The following is a 23,271-nucleotide window of genomic DNA, read 5'->3' as shown; positions in this document are numbered from 1 at the left end:
GAATACTTAGCGAGTACTGAGTGACTACTATGTGAGTACTGAGTACCTAGTGAGTACTGACTGACCACTGAGTGACTATTGAGTGCTTCTTGAGTACTTAGTGAGAACTGAGTTAGTACTTAGTACTTAGTGAGTACTGAGTGACTACTGAGTGACTACTGTGCGAGTACTTAGTAAGTACTTATTGAGTACTGAGTGACTAGTGAGTGACTGCTGAGTGACTACTGAGTACTTGGTGAATACTTGGTGAGTACTGAGTGAGTACTGAGCATTGAGTGAGCACTGAGTGAGTACTTAGTGAAAACTGAGTGGGTATTGAGTGAGTACTTAGTGAGTACTGAGTGACGACTGAGTGACTACTGAGTACTTGGTGAATACTTAGTGAGTACTGAGTACTGAGTGAGTACTGAGTGACTAATGAGTGACTATTTATTGAGTACTGACTAAACTGAGTATTGAGTGAGCACTTAGTGAGTACTTAGTGAGTACTAAGTGAATACTTAGTGAGTACTCAGTGACTACTGGGTGAGTACTGAGTGAGTACTGAGTACTGAGCGAGTACTGAGTGAGTACTTAGTGAATACTGAGTGAGTACTTAGTGAGTACTGAGTGACTACTGGGTGAGTACTGAGTGAGTACTGAGTACTGAGCGAGTACTGAGTACCTAGTGAGTACTTCGTGACTACTGAGTGAGTACTTAGTGAGTACTAAGTGACTACTGAGTACTGAGTGTCTACTGAGTACTGAGTGAGTACTGCAGGTCTTGAAAACATTCAACTTACATTCGAACAATTTATTACAGAGGTCAGAGAGTCAAGACGAAGTATTGAAAAGACAGTAATCAGAGTCAGGGTTTGACATCATTTAGTATTAATACATATAAATAACTGTCGTGGGTATTATACTCCGTGCTGTCAGTGTGTTGATGATGCAAAGGTAACGAGGTGAATATTGCCAGTTGAAGACTGCAACATGATTCAGAAAAATTAAACGAGTTGCAGGAATGATCCAGCAAGTGGCTCATGGAAATCATCCCAACAAATGTAAGCTGATGATAATGGCAAGACGAGAGATAAGCCAGGAACAGTGTACCTTCTGGAAGGAAAGGATCTAGAGGAGGACATAGCACCAAACCTCTCTCCTAAGAGATGACATTGCTTGCAAACGCTTAGCTAGAAAACAAAATAACGTTCAGGAAACTGAACAGAACACTTCATATAGTAGTTGCACCAGCTGGCACCAGCGTCAAGCCATTACCTCAACAAACATACAAAGTGAAACGTAAAATTGAGAGGTTTCCTACAAGGTTGGTCTCAGAAGCTCCAGGGATGGAATATTAACACTGGTTAGGATAGTTAATTCTCACATTTCTAGAGAATCAAAGAACCAGAGATGTGATCGTGACTTATAAGATACAGATAAACATGGGAGGTGATACGAATAGTAACTAATTCAAATGATAAACACATAAAACTATGAATTGAAGGAAGTGAACAAGAGGAGTGTGACTGCTGCCTCCACACTGTACGTGAAGAGTGTGACTGCTGCCTCCACACTGTACGTGAAGAGTGTGACTGCTGCCTCCACACTGTACGTGAAGAGTGTGACTGCTGCCTCCACACTGTACGTGAAGAGTGTGACTGCTGCCTCCACACTGTACGTGAAATCTGAAGAATATATGATAAGGTTTAACTGGGCCAGGTGAAACCACATTAGATGAGAATGTGAGGTTCTACACGTGGATACTAAACCCCAACAAACAGAACCAAGCGAAACATAATACACGTACCTTGTCTAGGTTTTACACTGCCCGGTTCAGTTGACGGTTTGACGGTCGTGGCTGTTGTGGTGGTAGTTGTTGTGGTGGTAGTTGTTGTGGTTGAAGTTGTGGTACTGGTAGCAGCAGTGACAGGTCTGTTCGGTAACGTGGCTGAGAAAAGCTATGTATCAGGTAATGCTGCACGAGAAGATTAAAAAGTTCCACATAGATTGAGAAGCAAAGAAACACTAACAATATAAAGTCAGTGCCAGACACAGCAGCACTGGATGCTACCCTTATATGTGAAGGTCACACATTTGTCAGAATTTGAAATATCAGTGAGGGATAAGGTGTAAAATGACAATATATACACAAATATATAAATATATATATATATATATATATATATATAAAAATATAGAAAAATATATATATATATAAATATATAAATACATATATATATATATAAATATATACATACATATATATATATATAAATATATACATAAATATATATATACATATATATATATATATGTATATATATATATATATATATATATATATATATATATATATATATATATATATATATATATATATATATATATATATATATATATATATATATATATATATATATATATATATATATATATATATATATATATATATATATATATATATATATATATATATATATATATATATATATAGGGAGGTACCACCTCTAGAGCTGTCCTGGGGACCCTCATCCTCAGAGAAAAGAATAAACTTGCTTCAGGGAAAACTCAAGGTTTTCCCTGAAGCTGTTTGAGAATTTTCTCCTACCACCCCCTATATTTCAGGTATGTTTTATTTAAAGACAAAATACATTGGCCAAACATTCACAAAAATACAACAGAAAGTAAAACAACATAGGTAACTCAGAGCTACATCTCGAATATTTCGTCCAGCTCCCCTGCGGTGGGCCGTGTGCCCAGAATACTGCAGGCATTTCCTCTCTGAATCGCAACACTGAGTCTCTGAAAGAGGAAGCTGGTCGCCCTGTGGTACTTGGTTTCTATGATGAGCTTTTCACCCAGCTCTTTGAGGAACTTTAGAGCACACTTGCCCCATGCTCAAAGGGTCTCCGACCCTATTGGAATGAAGTTATAGCAAGGGGAAAGGTCTTCATATTTTCGGATCTTCTGGGTCTCCCTGTGGCTGGCAGCTCCACCCCCTTCCACTATGGAGTATGGCAAGTAGGTGTCTGCCAATGTGGCGGCACAGATGTAGACCCAGGCAATCTGCTTTCCATCCTTCCAGGGTAGCATAGTGGCTCCATCAGGACGCTTTTGACTTCCATCAGACCTCTGTACTTGAGGTTCCCATTGAGCTGGGCAACGGGCTGAGGCGAGGCTTCTCTTTATGATGTCACTGACCTCCTCATGTCTGGCATACTTCCCTTCTGCTGTGTGACACACGAGGCCATGAAGTCCGAATTGATCAGGTGTCGCCCTGCCGCAAATACACCTATGTTCAGTGAGGATGGGGGCGGCTAGGCCTGCAAGAGCAGGCGAAATATACACAAACACTGATCTGTGGCTGTTAAAAATCTCTAGTAAGGCAGATGCATGCAGGGGATGAGATGAAAAGCTGTAAGCCTTCTCCCTGAAAGCTGGCTGCCTTGGATCAAAGTCTAGCGCAAGCTGGACTCCAAGGTATTGTCCAGTGTGGGTAGATTGGTAAAGCACTGCATACCTTGTTCCAAGGTTCGTATGTTCGAGTCTCCTTCAGCCAGAGATCAGTGTTTGTGTATATTTCGCCTGCTCTTGCGAATTCCTTGCATATATATATATATATATATATATATATATATATATATATATATATATATATATATATATATATATATATATATATATATATATATATATATATATATATATATATATATATATATATATATATATATATATATATATATATATATATATGTCGTGCCGAATAGGCACAACTTGCGATTTTGGCTTAAATAGCAACGCTCATCTTGCCATATATGACAAGTGAAAATTTGTGTATGCAACAATTTCGCCAAAATCATTCTGAACCTAACGAAAAAAATATAGTTCACTGTGTTTTTTTAGTATTAAATTATTGTAAACAAATCTAAAATACTATATTTAGTTAGGTTAGGCTAAAATAAATTGTTCTTGTTATAATAAGGTTAGGTAAGTTTTCTAAGATTCTTTTGGTGCAAAATTAAAAATTTTTACATTACCATTAATGAAAAAAAATATATCTTTAAACGTATAAGAGAAAATTTTAGAAAGGACTTAATTTTAAATGAGTTGTTGCTAACTGACCAGTTTTACATATTCGGCACGACATATATATATATATATATATATATATATATATATATATATATATATATATATATATATATATATATATATATATATATATATATATATATATATATATATATATATATATATGGATAAAAAGGCTTCAAGGAAGAATATTTGGATTTCTTCCTGAAGCCATTTGAATATTCCACTTCCCCTACCACCCCATCTTTTATATATATATATATATATATATATATATATATATATATATATATATATATATATATATATATATATATATAGATATAATATATAGATATAATATACATATATACACACACACACACACACACATATATATATATATATATATATATATATATATATATATATATATATATATATATATATATATATATATATATATATATATATATATATATGTATATATATATATATCACACTGGTCGATTCCCACCAAGGCAGGATGGCCCGAAAAAGAGAAACTTTCACCATCATTCACTCCATCACTGTCTTGCCAGAAGGGTGTTTTACACTACAGTTTTTAAACTGCAACATTAACACCCCTCCTTCAGAGTGCAGGCACTGTACTTCCCATCTCCAGGACTCAAGTCCGGCCTGCCGGTTTCCATGAACCCCTTCATAAATGTTACTTTGCTCACACTCCAACAGCACGTCAAGTATTAAAAACCATTTGTCTCCATTCACTCCTATCAAACACGCTCACGCATGCTTGCTGGAAGTCGAAGCCCCTCGTACACAAAACCTCTTTTACTCCGTCCCTCCAACCTTTCCTAGGCCGACCCCTACCCCGCCTTCCTTCCACTACAGACTGATACACTCTTGAAGTCACTCTGTTTCGCTTCATTCTCTCTACATGTCCGAACCACCTCAACAACCCTTCCTCAGCCCTCTGGACAACAGTTTTGGTAATCCCGCACCTCCTCCTAACTTCCAAATTACGAATTCTCTGCATTATATTCACACCACACATTGCCCTCAGACATGACATCTCCACTGCCTCCAGCCTTCTCCTCGCTGCAACATTCATCACCCATGCTTCACACCCATATAAGAGCGTTGGTAAAACTATACTCTCATACATTCCCCTCTTTGCCTCCAAGGACAAAGTTCTTTGTCTCCACAGACTCCTAAGTGCACCACTCACCCTTTTCCCCTCATCAATTCTATGATTCACCACATCTTTCATAGACCCATCCGCTGACACGTCCACTCCCAAATATCTGAATACATTCACCTCCTCCATACTCTCTCCCTCCAATCTGATATCCAATCTTTCATCGCCTAATCTTTTTGCTATCCTCATAACCTTACTCTTTCCTGTATTCACTTTTAATTTTCTTCTTTTGCATACCCTACCAAATTCATCCACCAATCTCTGCAACTTCTCTTCAGAATCTCCCAAGAGCACAGTGTCATCAGCAAAGAGCAACTGTGACAACTCCTACTTTATGTGTGATTCTTTATCTTTTAACTCCACGCCTCTTGCCAAGAACCTCGCATTTACTTCTCTTACAACCCCATCTATAAATATATTGAACAACCACGGTGACATCACACATCCTTGTTTAAGGCCTACTTTTACTGGGAAATAATTTCCCTCTTTCCTACATACTCTAACTTGAGCCTCACTATCCTCGTAAAAACTCTTCACTGCTTTCAGTAACCTACCTCCTACACCATACACCTGCAACATCTGCCACAATGCCCCCCTATCCTCCATGTCATACGCCTTTTCCAAATCCATAAATGCCACAAAGACCTCTTTAGCCTTATCTAAATACTGTTCACTTATATATTTCACTGTAAACACCTGGTCCACACACCCCCTACCTTTCCTAAAGCCTCCTTGTTCATCTGCTATCCTATTCTCCGTCTTACTCTTAATTCTTTCAATAATAACTCTACCATACACTTTACCAGGTATGCTCAACAGACTTATCCCCCTATAATTTTTGCACTCTCTTTTGTCCCCTTTGCCTTTATACAAAGGAACTATGCATGCTCTCTGCCAATCCCTAGGTACCTTACCCTCTTCCATACATTTATTAAATAATTGCACCAACCACTCCAAAACTATATCCCCACCTGCTTTTAACATTTCTATCTTTATCCCATCAATCCCTGCTGCCTTACCCCCTTTCATTTTACCTACTGCCTCACGAACTTCCCCCACACTCACAACTGGCTCTTCCTCACTCCTACAAGATGTTATTCCTCCTTGCCCTATACACGAAATCACAGCTTCCCTATCTTCATCAACATTTAACAATTCCTCAAAATATTTCCTCCATCTTCCCAATACCTCTAACTCTCCATTTAATAACTCTCCTCTCCTATTTTCGACTTACAAATCTATTTGTTTTAAAGGCTTCCTTAACTTGTTAATCTCACTCCAAAACTTTTTCTCATTTTCAACAAAATTTGTTGATAACATCTCACCCACTCTCTCATTTGCTCTCTTTTTACATTGCTGCTTCACCACTCTCTTAACTTCTCTCTTTTTCCCCATATACTCTTCCCTCCTTGCATCACTTCTACTTTGTAAAAACTTCTCATATGCTAACTTTTTCTCCCTTACTACTCTCTTTACATCATCATTCCACCAATCGCTCCTCTTCCCTCCTGCACCCACTTTCCTGTAACCACAAACTTCTGCTGAACACTCTAACACTACATTTTTAAACCTACCCCATACCTCTTCGACCCCATTGCCTATGCTCTCATTAGCCCATCTATCCTCCAATAGCTGTTTATATCTTACCCTAACTGCCTCCTCTTTTAGTTTATAAACCTTCACCTCTCTCTTCCCTGATGCTTCTATTCTCCTTGTATCCCATCTACCTTTTACTCTCAGTGTAGCTACAACTAGAAAGTGATCTGATATATCTGTGGCCCCTCTATAAACATGTACATCCTGAAGTCTACTCAACAGTCTTTTATCTACCAATACATAATCCAACAAACTACTGTCATTTCGCCCTACATCATATCTTGTATGCTTATTTATCCTCTTTTTCTTAAAATATGTATTACCTATAACTAAACCCCTTTCTATACAAAGTTCAATCAAAGGGCTCCCATTATCATTTACACCTGGCACCCCAAACTTACCTACCACACCCTCTCTAAAAGTTTCTCCTACTTTAGCATTCAGGTCCCCTACCACAATTACTCTCTCACTTGGTTCAAAGGCTCCTATACATTCACTTAACATCTCCCAAAATCTCTCTCTCTCCTCTGCATTCCTCTCTTCTCCAGGTGAATACACGCTTATTATGACCCACTTTTCGCATCCAACCTTTACTTTAATCCACATAATATATATATATATATATATATACATATATATATATATATATATATATATATATATATATATATATACATATATAATACATATATATATTTATATATATGTATATAATATATAATACATATATGTATTTATATATATATATATAATATATAATACATATATATATTTATATATATATATATGTATATATATATATATGTATATATATATATATATATATATGAACATGCAAGATTTCAGGTACGTCTTGCTACTTCTACTTACACTTAGGTCACACTACACATACATGTACAAGCACATATATACACACCCCTCTGGGTTTTCTTCTATTTTCTTTCTAGTTCTTATTCTTGTTTATTTCCTCTTATCTCCATGGGGAAGTGGAACAGAATTCTTCCTCCGTAAGCCATGCGTGTTGTAAGAGGCAACTAAAATGCCGGGAGCAAGGGGCTAGTAACCTCTTCTCCTGTATATATTACTAAATGTAAAAGGAGAAACTTTCGTTTTTCCTTTTGGGCCACCCCGCCTCGGTGGGATACGGCCGGTGTGTTGAAAGAAATATATATATATATATATATATACACATATATATATATATATATATATATATATATATATAGATATATATATACATACATATATATATATATATATATATATATATATATATATATATATATATATATATATATATATATATATATATATATATATATATATATATATATATATATATTATATATATATATATATATATATATATATATATATATGATATATATATATTCAACAAAGCGGTCGTCTCCCACCGAGGTAGAGTGACCAAAAAGGAAGAAACATTTTTACCATCCTTCACTCCACCACTGTCTTGCCAGAGGCGCGCTGATACTGCAGTTCAAAACAGCAAATATCCCCACCCCTTCTTCAGAGTGCAGGTACTGTACTTACCGCCTCCAGGATTTATGTCCAGCTGACCACCACAGCTGATGAAGAGAGGTGTGTCAGTGACAGATGGTATGGAACTTGACTCATCACAGCTAGTGAGGTGTGTCAGTCACAGATGGTACGTAGTTTGTCTCATCACAGCTGGTGAGGTGTGTCAGTCACAGATGGTACGTAGCTTGACTCATCACAGCTGGTGAGGTGTGTCAGTCACAGATGGTACGAAGCTTGACTCATCAAGTGAGGTTTGTAGACAATGTTTCTGGGTAAATCTTGTACAATATCTGGCGCGATAAGGAAATTTTCTTGATTCCGTTGACTGGTGTTTTAGGTGTATATAACGACTGTTGACAGGACAGCAAATAAATAAAAAGAGAATAAGAATATACTGAGAAACCCAAACCTAATGAGAGGCTGTGTCCTCTCTCTGGCCACCACACCTTATACCTCTCATCACTGAGTGCAGTACCTGTGATGCAGTATCAATGATGCAGTATCAGTGATGCAGTATCAGTGATGCAGTATCAGTGATGCAGTACCTGTGATGTAGTATAAGTGATGCAGTATCAGTGATGGAGTATCAGTGATGCAGTATCAATGATGCAGTATCAATGAGGCAGTATCAGTGATGCAGTATCAATGAGGCAGTATCAATGAGGCAGTATCAGTGATGCAGTATCAATGATGCAGTATCAATGAGGCAGTATCAGTGATGGAGTATCAGTGATGCAGTATCAATGATGCAGTATCAATGAGGCAGTATCAGTGATGCAGTATCAGTGATGCAGTATCAATGATGCAGTATCAATGAGGCAGTATCAGTGATGCAGTATCAGTGATGCAGTATCAATGATGCAGTATCAATGAGGCAGTATCAGTGATGCAGTATCAATGATGCAGTATCAATGAGGCAGTATCAGTGATGCAGTATCAATGAGGCAGTATCAATGAGGCAGTATCAGTGATGCAGTATCAATGATGCAGTATCAATGAGGCAGTATCAGTGATGCAGTATCAGTGATGCAGTATCAATGATGCAGTATCAATGAGGCAGTATCAGTGATGCAGTATCAATGATGCAGTATCAATGAGGCAGTATCAGTGATGCAGTATCAGTGATGCAGTATCAATGATGCAGTATCAATGATGCAGTATCAATGAGGCAGTATCAGTGATGCAGTATCAGTGATGCAGTATCAATGATGCAGTATCAATGAGGCAGTATCAGTGATGCAGTATCAGTGATGCAGTATCAATGATGCAGTATCAATGAGACAGTATCAGTGATGCAGTATCAGTGATGCAGTATCAATGATGCAGTATCAATGAGGCAGTATCAGTGATGCAGTATCAATGATGCAGTATCAATGAGGCAGTATCAGTGATGCAGTATCAATGAGGCAGTATCAATGAGGCAGTATCAGTGATGCAGTATCAATGATGCAGTATCAATGAGGCAGTATCAGTGATGCAGTATCAGTGATGCAGTATCAATGATGCAGTATCAATGAGGCAGTATCAGTGATGCAGTATCAGTGATGCAGTATCAATGATGCAGTATCAATGAGGCAGTATCAGTGATGCAGTATCAGTGATGCAGTATCAATGATGCAGTATCAATGAGGCAGTATCAGTGATGCAGTATCAGTGATGCAGTATCAATGATGCAGTATCAATGAGGCAGTATCAGTGATGCAGTATCAGTGATGCAGTATCAGTGATGCAGTATCAATGATACAGTATCAGTGATGGAGTATCAGTGATGCAGTATCAGTGATGCAGTATCAATGATGCAGTATCAATGATGGAGTATCAGTGATGGAGTATCAGTGATGCAGTATCAATGAGGCAGTATCAGTGATGCAGTATCAGTGATGCAGTATCAGTGATGCAGTATCAGTGATGCAGTATCAGTGATGCAGTATCAGTGATGCAGTATCAGTGATGCAGTATCAGTGATGCAGTATCAGTGATGCAGTATCAGTGATGCAGTATCAGTGATGCAGTATCAGTGATGCAGTATCAGTGATGCAGTATCAGTGATGCAGTATCAGTGATGCAGTATCAGTGATGCAGTGGTCGATGCTGGCCTGCTCCACTATGCTGCCCAGCTTTACGTGTGTCCTTAAATAATACCGTTTTGCTGTTCCTCCTCCATAATAAGTGTGCAACTGAATACATCATCTTACGGTAAAGAACCGTCCTAGATTCACGTTAGGTAAAGTTTGTCAGGAAACAGGATAAATGTTTCTTGATGCGGATCTTAGTCATATAATGGCCCACAGCTGGAGCTTTTAGTCAGCTGACAGAGGCCTTGCACTGGCTTTCCCGTCCACCCCTTTAAAACTTAAAGTTACAATTAATACCATTACTCCCGTGCTATGGGATTTTTTCCTGATAAACAAATAGCAACATATTTCGCGACGCGGCGTGATGAACCATGTTAGTGTGTGCCTCCTAATCCTCCGTAAGACTCAGTAAAGCATGTTGTCCAATAAAGTGTTTTCCTTCATAACACCTTCGTTTTTAACTTCTAAATCACTGATGGCTGAAAATCATTGTCTGAAATTGTTATGTAACTGGGCTCAGATACTGAAAAAATGCTACCTTTTGAGACAAGGTTTGTTTAATAAAAATTAGTGTTTTAATAATACCAAAGTTACTTGACTCACGTTGACAGCGTGTGGCATCCAGCAGCTGGAAGCCTATAGCACACTGACACAGGAAGGAGCCGGGGGTGTTGATGCAGAAGTGCTGGCAGCCGCCTTTGTTGACCCGACACTCGTCTGCATCAACACAACTACGACCATCAATCCCCAGTGTCTGTAGGAGACAGGTATTGTTTTAACAAAAGTAATACATCAGCAGTGTGCTGCTACCTTATTCAATACGATAGTAGGAACGATAGCTGTCTTCATTTCCCCTCTGATATCCCACCACGCAGGATGGGGTACACACAAGGTCTTGAAAACTGTCAGCCTGAGCTGGGAGACTTCAGTAGAGCAGTGACGATATATCGTCAAGTATTCCAGTAAGAATCCATCAACTACAAGAGCTTCAAAGGTTTCGTTGCAACACAGTAACTGGAGTTACTATCACTTGGGAACTAAAGTCTCTCACCACAGCCAGTCCCATGCACATGGATATATGGAATTTTTATGTACATATTTCTATCATCCTAAAGTGGGAAGAAGAAATATTATATATAGGAGACAGAGGAAGGAGAGGATGGATAGAGGAATTTAGATATCATAATTTATATGACTTTAGAAAGAGTACGGAGAGAAAGAGTGGAAGAGAAATTTGGACGACAGTTTATCTAACTACATATGTACATCTACATATATACATTAGAAAATAACAGTTGAGAGTCGTTATATGTCTAAGAATGTGTAGTGGCTCTAACCTCGTATATTTTATATTTTTACAATACAGCAGAGGAGAGCACACAACTGCTGCCCAGTTCTATGTGACAGTTACATTTATATAACGATGAATATTTCACATATATATACACTTACACACATAAGTACATATATACTTACATTTACACATGTATATGTATATACGTACATACATGCGTACATATATACAACACACATATATGCAATATATACGTATACAGACACATACAATTTGCATATAACTGGAGCATCACTACATGGACAATAAGGATATACTCAAGTTCTTCGGACGGAAGCGGGCTGGGTCTTAAAACCAGCCCGGGCATCCGTCAGCTGTCAGGTCTGCTCATCACTGCTGAGAGCCAGAGGTGTGTTGGCACTGCTCAACTCTGGCGTCTTCCATTTTCCTCACAATCTTTATGCAGCGGCTATATTTAAACTTTTCGTTACAATTTTTCAGCGTTTTTTTTTTTTTCTTATTTTTACGGAGGCCAGCGGCCCACAGGTCCTTCCCCAAATGCCGGTATGGCCAGTTCGTCTCTGTCTACGCAGCAAATAAAGCATTAACACAGTTTTAAGTATCACAGTCCACCAGAACTTAAGTCACTGACAACTGCACACGCAACTATACTCGTATAATGGTAACAGTCGCGTGCTTTCTCTGTTTTGTCACAGAGCTTACACCTAGGTGGGTGGCTCACCTGTGGTTGAACGAATCTAGATGGGTGCCTCACCTGTGGTTGCACGCACCTAGATGGGTGCCTCACCTGTGGTTGCACGCATCTAGATGGGTGGCTCACCTGTGGTTGCACGCATCTAGGTGGGTGGCTCACCTGTGGCTGAACGCATCAAGATGGGTGCCTCACCTGTGGTTGCACGCATCTAGATGGGTGGCTCACCTGTGGTTGCACGCACCTAGATGGGTGGCTCACCTGTGGTTGCACGCATCTAGATGGGTGGCTCACCTGTGGTTGCACGAATCTAGATGGGTGGCTCACCTGTGGTTGCACGCATCTAGATGGGTGGCTCATCTGTGGTTGCACGCATCAAGATGGGTGCCTCACCTGTGGTTGCACGCATCTAGATGGGTGGCTCACCTGTGGTTGCACGCACCTAGATGGGTGGCTCACCTGTGGTTGCACGCATCTAGATGGGTGGCTCACCTGTGGTTGCACGAATCTAGATGGGTGGCTCACCTGTGGTTGCACGCATCTAGATGGGTGGTTCATCTGTGGTTGCACGCATCTAGATGGGTGGCTCACCTGTGGTTGCAGGCATCTAGATGGGTGGCTCACCTGTGGTTGCACGAATCTAGATGGGTGGCTCACCCGTGGTTGCACGAATCTAGATGGGTGGCTCACCTGTGGTTGCACGCATCTAGGTGGGTGTCTCACCTGTGGTTGCACGCACATAGATGGGTGGCTCACCTGTGGTTGCACGCATCTAGATGGGTGGCTCACCTGTGGTTGCACGAATCTAGATGGGTGGCTCACCTGTGGTTGCACGCATCTAGATGGGTGGCTCACCTGTGGTTGCACGCATCTAGGTGGGTGTCTCACCTGTGGTTGCACGCATCTAGATGGGTGGCTCACCTGTGGTTGCACGCACCTAGATGGGTGGCTCACCTGTGGTTGCACGCATCTAGATGGGTGGCTCACCTATGGTTGCATGCACCTAGATGGGTGGCTCACCTGTGGTTGCACGCACCTAGATGGGTAGCTCACCTGTGGTTGCACGCATCTAGATGGATGGCTCACCTGTGGTTGCACGCACCTAGATGGGTGGCTCACCTGTGGTTGCACGCATCCAGATGGGTGGCTCACCTGTGGCTGCACGCATCTAGATGGGTGGCTCACCTGTGGTTGCACGCACCTAGATGGGTGGCTCACCTGTGGTTGCACGCACCTAAATGGGTGGCTCACCTGTGGTTGCACGCACCTAGATGGGTGGCTCGCCTGTGGTTGCACGCACCTAGATGGGTGGCTCACCTGTGGCTGCACGCATCTAGATGGGTGGCTCACCTGTGGCTGCACGGATCTAGATGGGTGGCTCACCTGTGGTTGCACGCATCTAGATGGGTGGCTCACCTGTGGTTGCACGCATCTAGATGGGTGGCTCACCTGTGGTTGCACGCACCTAGATGGGTGGCTCACCTGTGGTTGCACGCATCTAGATGGGTGGCTCACCTGTGGTTGCACGCATCTAGATGGGTGGCTCACCTGTGGTTGCACGCATCTAGATGGGTGGCTCACCTGTGGCTGCACGCATCTAGATGGGTGGCTCACCTGTGGCTGCACGCATCTAGATGGGTGGCTCACCTGTGGTTGCACGCATCTAGATGGGTGGCTCACCTGTGGTTGCACGCATCTAGATGGGTGGCTCACCTGTGGTTGCACGCATCTAGATGGGTGGCTCACCTGTGGTTGCACGCATCTAGATGGGTGGCTCACCTGTGGTTGCACGCATCTAGATGGGTGGCTCACCTGTGGTTGCACGCACCTAGATGGGTGGCTCACCTGTGGTTGCACGCATCTAGATGGATGGCTCACCTGTGGTTGCACGCACCTAGATGGGTGGCTCACATGTGGTTGCACGCACCTAGATGGATGGCTCACCTGTGGTTGCACGCACCTAGATGGGTGGCTCACCTGTGGTTGCACGCATCTAGATGGATGGCTCACCTGTGGTTGCACGCACCTAGATGGATGGCTCACCTGTGGTTGCACGCACCTAGATGGGTGGCTCACCTGTGGTTGCACGCATCTAGATGGGTGGCTCACCTGTGGTTGCACGCACCTAGATGGATGGCTCACCTGTGGTTGCACGCACCTAGATGGGTGGCTCACCTGTGGTTGCACGCATCTAGATGGGTGGCTCACCTGTGGTTGCACGCACCTAGATGGGTGGCTCACCTGTTGTTGCACGCATCTAGATGGGTGGCTCACCTGTGGTTGCACGCACCTAGATGGGTGGCTCACCTGTGGTTGCACGCATCTAGATGGGTGGCTCACCTGTGGTTGCACGCACCTAGATGGGTGGCTCACCTGTGGTTGCACGCACCTAGATGGGTGGCTCACCTGTGGCTGCACGCATCTAGATGGGTGGCTCAACTGTGGCTGCACGGATCTAGATGGGTGGCTCACCTGTGGTTGCACGCATCTAGATGGGTGGCTCACCTGTGGTTGCACGCATCTAGATGGGTGGCTCACCTGTGGTTGCACGCACCTAGATGGGTGGCTCACCTGTGGTTGCACGCATCTAGATGGGTGGCTCACCTGTGGTTGCACGCATCTAGATGGGTGGCTCACCTGTGGTTTCATGCATCTAGATGGGTGGCTCACCTGTGGCTGCACGCATCTAGATGGGTGGCTCACCTGTGGCTGCACGCATCTAGATGGGTGGCTCACCTGTGGCTGCACGCATCTAGATGGGTGGCTCACCTGTGGCTGCACGCATCTAGATGGGTGGCTCACCTGTGGTTTCATGCATCTAGATGGGTGGCTCACCTGTGGCTGCACGCATCTAGATGGGTGGCTCACCTGTGGTTGCACGCATCTAGATGGGTGGCTCACCTGTGGTTGCACGCACCTAGATGGGTGGCTCACCTGTGGTTGCACGCATCTAGATGGATGGCTCACCTGTGGTTGCACGCATCTAGATGGATGGCTCACATGTGGTTGCACGCACCTAGATGGATGGCTCACCTGTGGTTGCACGCACCTAGATGGGTGGCTCACCTGTGGTTGCACGCATCTAGATGGATGGCTCACCTGTGGTTGCACGCACCTAGATGGATGGCTCACCTGTGGTTGCACGCACCTAGATGGGTGGCTCACCTGTGGTTGCACGCATCTAGATGGGTGGCTCACCTGTGGTTGCACGCACCTAGATGGATGGCTCACCTGTGGTTGCACGCACCTAGATGGGTGGCTCACCTGTGGTTGCACGCATCTAGATGGGTGGCTCACCTGTGGTTGCACGCACCTAGATGGGTGGCTCACCTGTTGTTGCACGCATCTAGATGGGTGGCTCACCTGTGGTTGCACGCACCTAGATGGGTGGCTCACCTGTGGTTGCACGCATCTAGATGGGTGGCTCACCTGTGGTTGCACGCACCTAGATGGGTGGCTCACCTGTTGTTGCACGCATCTAGATGGGTGGCTCACCTGTGGTTGCACGCACCTAGATGGGTGGCTCACCTGTGGTTGCACGCATCTAGATGGGTGGCTCACCTGTGGTTGCACGCACCTAGATGGGTGGCTCACCTGTGGTTGCACGCACCTAGATGGGTGGCTCACCTGTGGTGTGTTCTTTCAGTGTTAGATGACACCAGCAGTGTTGTGTTCTCTCAGTGTCAGGTGACTTCAGCAGTGTTGTGTTCTCTCAGTGTCAGGTGACTTCAGCAGTGTTGTGTTCTCTCAGTGTCAGGTGACTTCAGCAGTGTTGTGTTCTCTCAGTGTCAGGTGACTTCAGCAGTGTTGTGTTGTCTTAGTGCCAGGTGACTTCAGTAATGGTGTGTTCTCTCAGTGTCAGGTGACTTCAGCAGTGGTGTGTTCTCTTAGTGTCAGGTGACTTCAGTAGTAGTGTGCTCTCTTAGTGTCAGGTGACTTCAGTAATGGTGTGTTCTCTTAGTGTCAGGTGACTTCAGTAATGGTGTGTTCTCTTAGTGTCAGGTGACTTCAGTAATGGTGTGTTCTCTTAGTGTCAGGTGACTTCAGTAATGGTGTGTTCTCTTAGTGTCAGGTGACTTCAGTAATGGTGTGTTCTCTTAGTGTCAGGTGACTTCAGTAATGGTGTGTTCTCTTAGTGTCAGGTGACTTCAGTAATGGTGTGTTCTCTTAGTGTCAGGTGACTTCAGTAATGGTGTGTTCTCTTAGTGTCAGGTGACTTCAGTAATGGTGTGTTCTCTTAGTGTCAGGTGACTTCAGTAATGGTGTGTTCTCTTAGTGTCAGGTGACTTCAGTAATGGTGTGTTCTCTTAGTGTCAGGTGACTTCAGTAATGGTGTGTTCTCTTAGTGTCAGGTGACTTCAGTAATGGTGTGTTCTCTTAGTGTCAGGTGACCTCAGTAGTGGTGTGTTCTCTTAGTGTCAGGTGACTTCAGTAATGGTGTGTTCTCTTAGTGTCAGGTGACTTCAGTAATGGTGTGTTCTCTTAGTGTCAGGTGACTTCAGTAATGGTGTGTTCTCTTAGTGTCAGGTGACTTCAGTAATGGTGTGTTCTCTTAGTGTCAGGTGACTTCAATAGTAGTGTGTTCTCTTAGTGTCAGGTGACTTCAGCAGTGTTGTGTTGTCTTAGTGTCAGTTGACTTCAATAGTAGTGTGTTCTCTTAGTGTCAGGTGACTTCAGTAATGGTGTGTTGTCTTAGTGTCAGGTGACTTCAGTAGTGGTGTGTTCTCTTAGTGTCAGGTGACTTCAGTAATGGTGTGTTCTCTTAGTGTCAGGTGACTTCAGTAATGGTGTGTTCTCTTAGTGTCAGGTGACTTCAGTAGTGGTGTGTTCTCTTAGTGTCAGGTGACTTCAGTAGTGGTGTGTTCTCTTAGTGTCAGGTGACTTCAGTAGTGGTGTGTTCTCTTAGTGCCAGGTGACTTCAGTAATGGTGTGTTCTCTTAGTGTCAGGTGACTTCAATAGTAGTGTGTTCTCTTAGTGTCAGGTGACTTCAGCAGTGTTGTGTTGTCTTAGTGTCAGTTGACTTCAATAGTAGTGTGTTCTCTTAGTGTCAGGTGACTTCAGCAGTGTTGTGTTGTCTTAGTGTCAGTTGACTTCAATAGTAGTGTGTTCTCTTAGTGTCAGGTGACTTCAGCAGTGTTGTGTTGTCTTAGTGTCAGTTGACTTCAATAGTAGTGTGTTCTCTTAGTGTCAGGTGACTTCAGCAGTGTTGTGTTCTCTCAGTGTCAGGTGACTTCAGTAGTAGTGTGTTCTCTTAGTGTCAGGTGACTTCAGCAGTGTTGTGTTGTCTTAGTGCCAGGTGACTTCAGTAGTAGTGTGCTCTCTTAGTGTCAGGTGACTTCAGCAGTGTTGTGTTCTCTCAGTGTCCCTGACTTCAGCAGTGTTGTGTTCTCTCAGTGTCAGGTAAAGAAACAAATTATAAAGTTTGGTCACTGGAACTGGAGTCATGAAGTCACTGGAACTGGAGTCATGAAGTTAATGGTTAACTGATAACAAAGTGCGGCTGATTGCGTCTTGCAGAAACTGAATCTATGCTATTTGGCTCAAAATGTACATTGAAGTTTGTATTGTGTGACGAAGAGTCCATCTCAAGAGTAACTTCTGTCAATAAGGAATATCACTTGTTATTTGCATGTCAGGTGAACCAATAGTTCACAATGAAGTAAAAAGTAAAGTGAATGTCAGGGTAAAGTTTGTAATTATACACAGTTCGTAGTAGCTCAGGAACGCATCCCGCTGTTTCGTTCTTATACAGTGCTATTTAGACTATTGTTCGTCATAGTAATCAGTCCATCACTGAGGGACTGATTACCTCAAACTCCTTCTGACCTTCACCATTTTCTTTGTATTGGGCTGATGATGCCATTGTGTGGCGAAACTTATCAGTAATAAAGATCCCCAAGTGTTGCACATGTGTCTAAGTTATCTACACTAAATATTATTATTTATTATTCTCCAAAACCCAACATATTGAGTTTAATCAAACATTATATAATTTTTGCCCTACCAAAGACCTTGTTTAATATTTACTGTAACTTTCTATCTACCTGACCTGAAATATTACTCAGCAGTGGCAGAAAAATATTGTTATGGACTTTTCAAAATGAAATAATTATTGTTAGGTAAAAGTACACATTTGCAACTAATGTGACATTTTTATTATTGCGACGTTTCGCTCTCCTGGAGCTTTGTCAAGCCATTACGACTTAACGAAGCCATAACTGTTTGATACATGTGTTATTTTACCTAACATGTTGTCAGTAACTCTACTGATTACCTCATCTTCTGTACATAGTTCTACTGTCTTCAAGTTATGTCCTAGAATTTGTATTGATAAAGCCACTGGATGGCGAAACGTCTACAATAAAGATACCCAGATGTTGCACATGTGTCTTAATCTCATCAACTCTACCAACATCGCTACAAATAATTGTTCACGACTTGAAGTCCGTTTCAGCAATTAGATAATGATTGTTTACAAAGGTAATGACACCTGTAGATAAAGTCACTCTAAATGTAAGGGTAATAAAGTTAAATAAAGAATTGATGTTACCAATAACATGACATTCATTTGGGCTGCTGTGTGCTGTCAACATGGCTTTGCCTAATAATATTCACTTCTTGGGGCAAAACTAAAGAAGAAAAAAAAAGAAAAATGTCCTCAGAGTTTCAGTGTGTCAAGACCGACCTTGCCGGGTCCACAGGAGCAGAGGGCGCCCTCTGGCGTGCTGCTGCAGGTTTCTTCACAGCCACCGTTGTCTTCAAGACAGAGGTCCAGCTGGAGACACGACAACTTGTTACGACTCAACGTCTGGCCAGGGAGACACAGGCACTGCACACCATCCTCTTGTTGAGAACACAACTGTAACGACACCAGCACACTCTTACATGTACATTTTAGTATTCCAAGAATTTTTCTTGCAATAACGATTATTATTAATTATTATTAGTAGTAATTATATTATTACTAATAAGAAAATTTTATTATTATTATTATTAGCAGAAGTAGTAGTAGTAGTAATAATAAAAATAGTAGCAGTAGTAGTAGCAGTAGCAGCAGTAGCAGCAGTAGCAGTAGTAGTAGTAGTAGTAGCAATAGAAGTAGTAGCAGAAAAAGTAGTAGTAGCAGCAGTAGTAGTAGTAGTACGAGTAGTAGTAGCAATAGTAGTAATAGTAGTAGCAATAGTAGTAGTAGTAGTAGTAGTAGTAGTAGTAGCAGAACTAATAGTAATAACAGTAGTAGTAGCAGTAGTAGCAGCAGCAGCAGCAGCAGTAGTAGCAGTAGTAATAATAATAGTAGCAGCAGCAGCAGCAGTAGTAGCAGTAGTAATAATAATAGTAGCAGCAGCAGCAGCAGTAGTAGCAGTAGTAATAATAATAGTAGCAGCAGCAGCAGCAGCAGTAGTAGCAGTAGCAGTAGTAGTAGTAGCAGTAGTAGTACGAGCAGTAGTAGTAGTAGCAGTAGTAGTAGCAGTAGTAGTATGAGTAGTAGTAGCAGTAGTAGTAGTAGCAGTAGTAGTAGCTGTAGTAGTACTAGTAGTAGCAGTAGTAGTAGCAGTAGTAGTAACAGTAGTAGTAGTAATAGTAGTAGTAGTAGTGGTATTAGTAGTAATTATATTATTACTAACAAGAGAATTTTATTATTATTGTTATTATTAGTAGTAGTAGCAATAGTAGTAGTAGTAGTAGCAATAGTAGTAGCAGTAGCAGTAGCAATAGTAGTAGTAGCAGTAGCAGTAGCAATAGTAGTAGTAGCAGTAGCAGTAGCAATAGTAGTAGTAGCAGTAGCAGTAGTGTTATGGGACTATGGGACCCAACACATATTGATGTATATAAGTAACAGTTACTGTGGAATACGTAATTTTTTTATATTTTATTTAAAACTGCATTTACAAAATACATAGATATGTGCAATTTAGTGGTGCATATTATGATCAACATCCACACTGGTGCTGCTATAATATAATATTGCACTAACACAAATTCAACGTAACCAACATCCTGCTTAAAAACAAAAATGTACATAATACATTGACATCCTCACTTCCAATTCCGACTCCCCCCCCCAATTGTAAAACAATGTACAGTGTTACCTGGTTAAAAGAAAAGCAAGTCCACATTTAATTAAACATTAATTTAAACCTACATGTATCTTTAATTCGTTAATAAACCAAATATAAACAATTATCACCATTGGCTTTATATTTACACAAGACAAAATCAACGATATCGTAATTAGTTACTATATGCCACACTAATGGTATTACAATGTTCCATTTTATGACAAACTTGGTGACCTGACTTCAGGCCACGCTTACAACATACATAATGGCTCTAGTACCACCTTCAAAAATTCACATGATACACTTTCAATACCAAGTCGTGCAGACCTACTGTCACATCAATATTATGTGGATGGAGTGACCCACCACTCCATCATGTGGATGGAGTGACCCACCACTCCATCATGTGGATGGAGTGACCCACCACTCCATCATGTGGATGGAGTGACTCACCACTCCATCATGTGGATGGAGTGACTCACCACTCCATCATGTGGATGGAGTGACCCACCACTCCATCATGTGGATGGAGTGACTACCCACCACTCCATCATGTGGATGGAGTGACCCACCACTCCATCATGTGGATGGAGTGACTCACCACTCCATCATGTGGATGGCGTGACCCACCACTCCATCATGTGGATGGCGTGACCCACCACTCCATCATGTGGATGGAGTGACCCACCACTCCATCATGTGGATGGAGTGACCCACCACTCCATCATGTGGATGGCGTGACCCACCACTCCATCATGTGGATGGAGTCACCACTCCATCATGTGGATGGCGTGACCCACCACTCCATCATGTGGATGGAGTGACCCACCACTCCATCATGTGGATGGAGTGACTCACCACTCCATCATGTATTTACATTTCATTACAATTCCCAACTAAAAAAAATATACTAAAATGCATGAATAGTATTTTAAGAAACACTAAATTCGTCCATCTGCTATGTTATGAACTAAGCCATAACAAAGTAATACACGCTGGAGACGATGTTGATTTGCACCTGAGTGTTGTTTCAGCACAATAACACCAAACCCAGGGAGTTTAATTATCTCTGAGAACATTACTTTCACACCCAACACAACCAATTACACACGTTTACCTCCACTCACGCCCATCCACCCATCACCTCACACAATGTCCCACTCCAACACACAACATTCATACAACTTATATAATGGGCAGCTCACACCCGAACATACGGATGGCCATGTGTTATTCTTGTAACAACATCAAAACGTTGAACATTACACAAAAAGCCATAATGCAAGACATGTTATACATATTTATATAGTATCTGTAAACCTTATACACAAAACAATAATACAACTCGGATCATTCTTAATTATACAGAGTCCATGATACAGCTGCCCTATACATCGACCACTGAAAAACAACGCTTCCATGGAATGATAAAAGCAAAATACAACGTACAAATTTTCATACAACATACAGTAAAAAAAAAAGACTCAGTATGGCTGTGGTTGTAAGACACCCCCCCCCCCAAAATGCCCTACATGTAACACACAACATACGTACTATAACATTTATTAGCCATATCTGGACATATTTTCGGCATGTAACATGTGATAAACCTCCTAATTATATAACAAGGCCATGACTTATATAATCCAAAACAAAAGAAAAACCTTGCACACTAATAGAAGGTATGTTTTCACCCTACCATAATCGCATACACCCCACCCCATCCATTCACTCTTTCGCGAAAAGCCTTCGAACACTCACACCATCACCAACCTTAACCCTTGAAAAACCGACTACAAAAGGAAACCAGTCCCCTACATTGTTATCCCTATGCCAATTGAAGGAGACGGCTGACCGTAAGGTCACGGTAGGTCTCTGGAAAACAAACTCCCCACTGTCCCCCATAAATAATTTTATCCCTACCAACAGTCCTGTACATACCCGCCGCTATTGCCTTAATCCGAATTCTGCCCCCAACATCCCTTATTCCCCAAGAAATATACAGAAAATCCACTACCACCTACATGACCGCCCTTTTCACCCCCTTTGGGACCCCTCTTACTTCCAAGGTTAAAGCTCGAAGGGTCAAAACATTACCCCCACCCATGAGACGAAAAACCCTTGCCAACCACGACCTTACCTCCCTCAATGCCTCACAAAAATAAACTGCATGAAATGCTGTTTCAATTTCACCACACTGTATGCAGTACGGTTCCCTCACCAAGCACATTAAACTCAAAATTGATTTCGACACTAAGATCCCCATCATGAATCTGTATACTAACTCCCTTACCCTCGGCATCAACCTAAGCTTCCGGAAGTCTTCCCATATCATTCCCCAATCATACAAGGGAAAAACCGATACACCTTGTAGGATCTCCAGCCTCCTACTCATCGACACCAAACACCCCACTTTAAGTCGTGAGACGTCCCAAACCAGTAACAAAATCCTAAGCATATCTTCACATTCAATTAACTCCTTGCCACCCCACCATTTACTCACATCACCCATCACCTTCCCCACTCTAACCCCTCTTTCCTCCCCAGCCCTGGCGAATCTCTGTTTTACATACATGGCTTTCACTCCCGGCCCCAACTCTAAAAGGCCCACACCCTCGCTGCGTACATGGGACATCACCATCTCCTTACTTAACCATGCCCTCCCAAAACCCCAGACATAACGTAATACCCGACACTGGATCTCCTACATGTCTTAGTGTCCTCAAAGGATACACTT

At 42.0% G+C, this 23,271-nt stretch overlaps 1 protein-coding gene across 2 annotated transcripts in view; it reads right to left on the bottom strand.

Annotated features, from left to right (window-relative positions):
• LOC128690367 (coagulation factor IX-like) overlaps positions 1 to 23,271 on the bottom strand; it is a 227,205-nt gene that overhangs the window by 23,534 nt on the left and 180,400 nt on the right. For both annotated transcript variants that reach the window (XM_070089614.1, XM_070089615.1), the window contains exons 5-7: positions 19,160 to 19,333; positions 11,071 to 11,221; positions 1,790 to 1,930 (exon numbers count right to left, since the gene is read on the bottom strand). In XM_070089614.1, the coding sequence (XP_069945715.1) occupies positions 1,790 to 1,930; positions 11,071 to 11,221; positions 19,160 to 19,333 (466 nt within the window). The remainder of the gene's footprint in view (positions 1 to 1,789; positions 1,931 to 11,070; positions 11,222 to 19,159; positions 19,334 to 23,271) is intronic.

The sequence above is a fragment of the Cherax quadricarinatus genome, chromosome 29 (genome assembly GCF_038502225.1).
Source record: "Cherax quadricarinatus isolate ZL_2023a chromosome 29, ASM3850222v1, whole genome shotgun sequence".
Taxonomy (NCBI): Eukaryota; Metazoa; Arthropoda; class Malacostraca; order Decapoda; family Parastacidae; genus Cherax; species Cherax quadricarinatus.
Note: the sequence above shows the minus strand (reverse complement) of the source record. Positions and strands in the feature narration are given on the sequence as shown.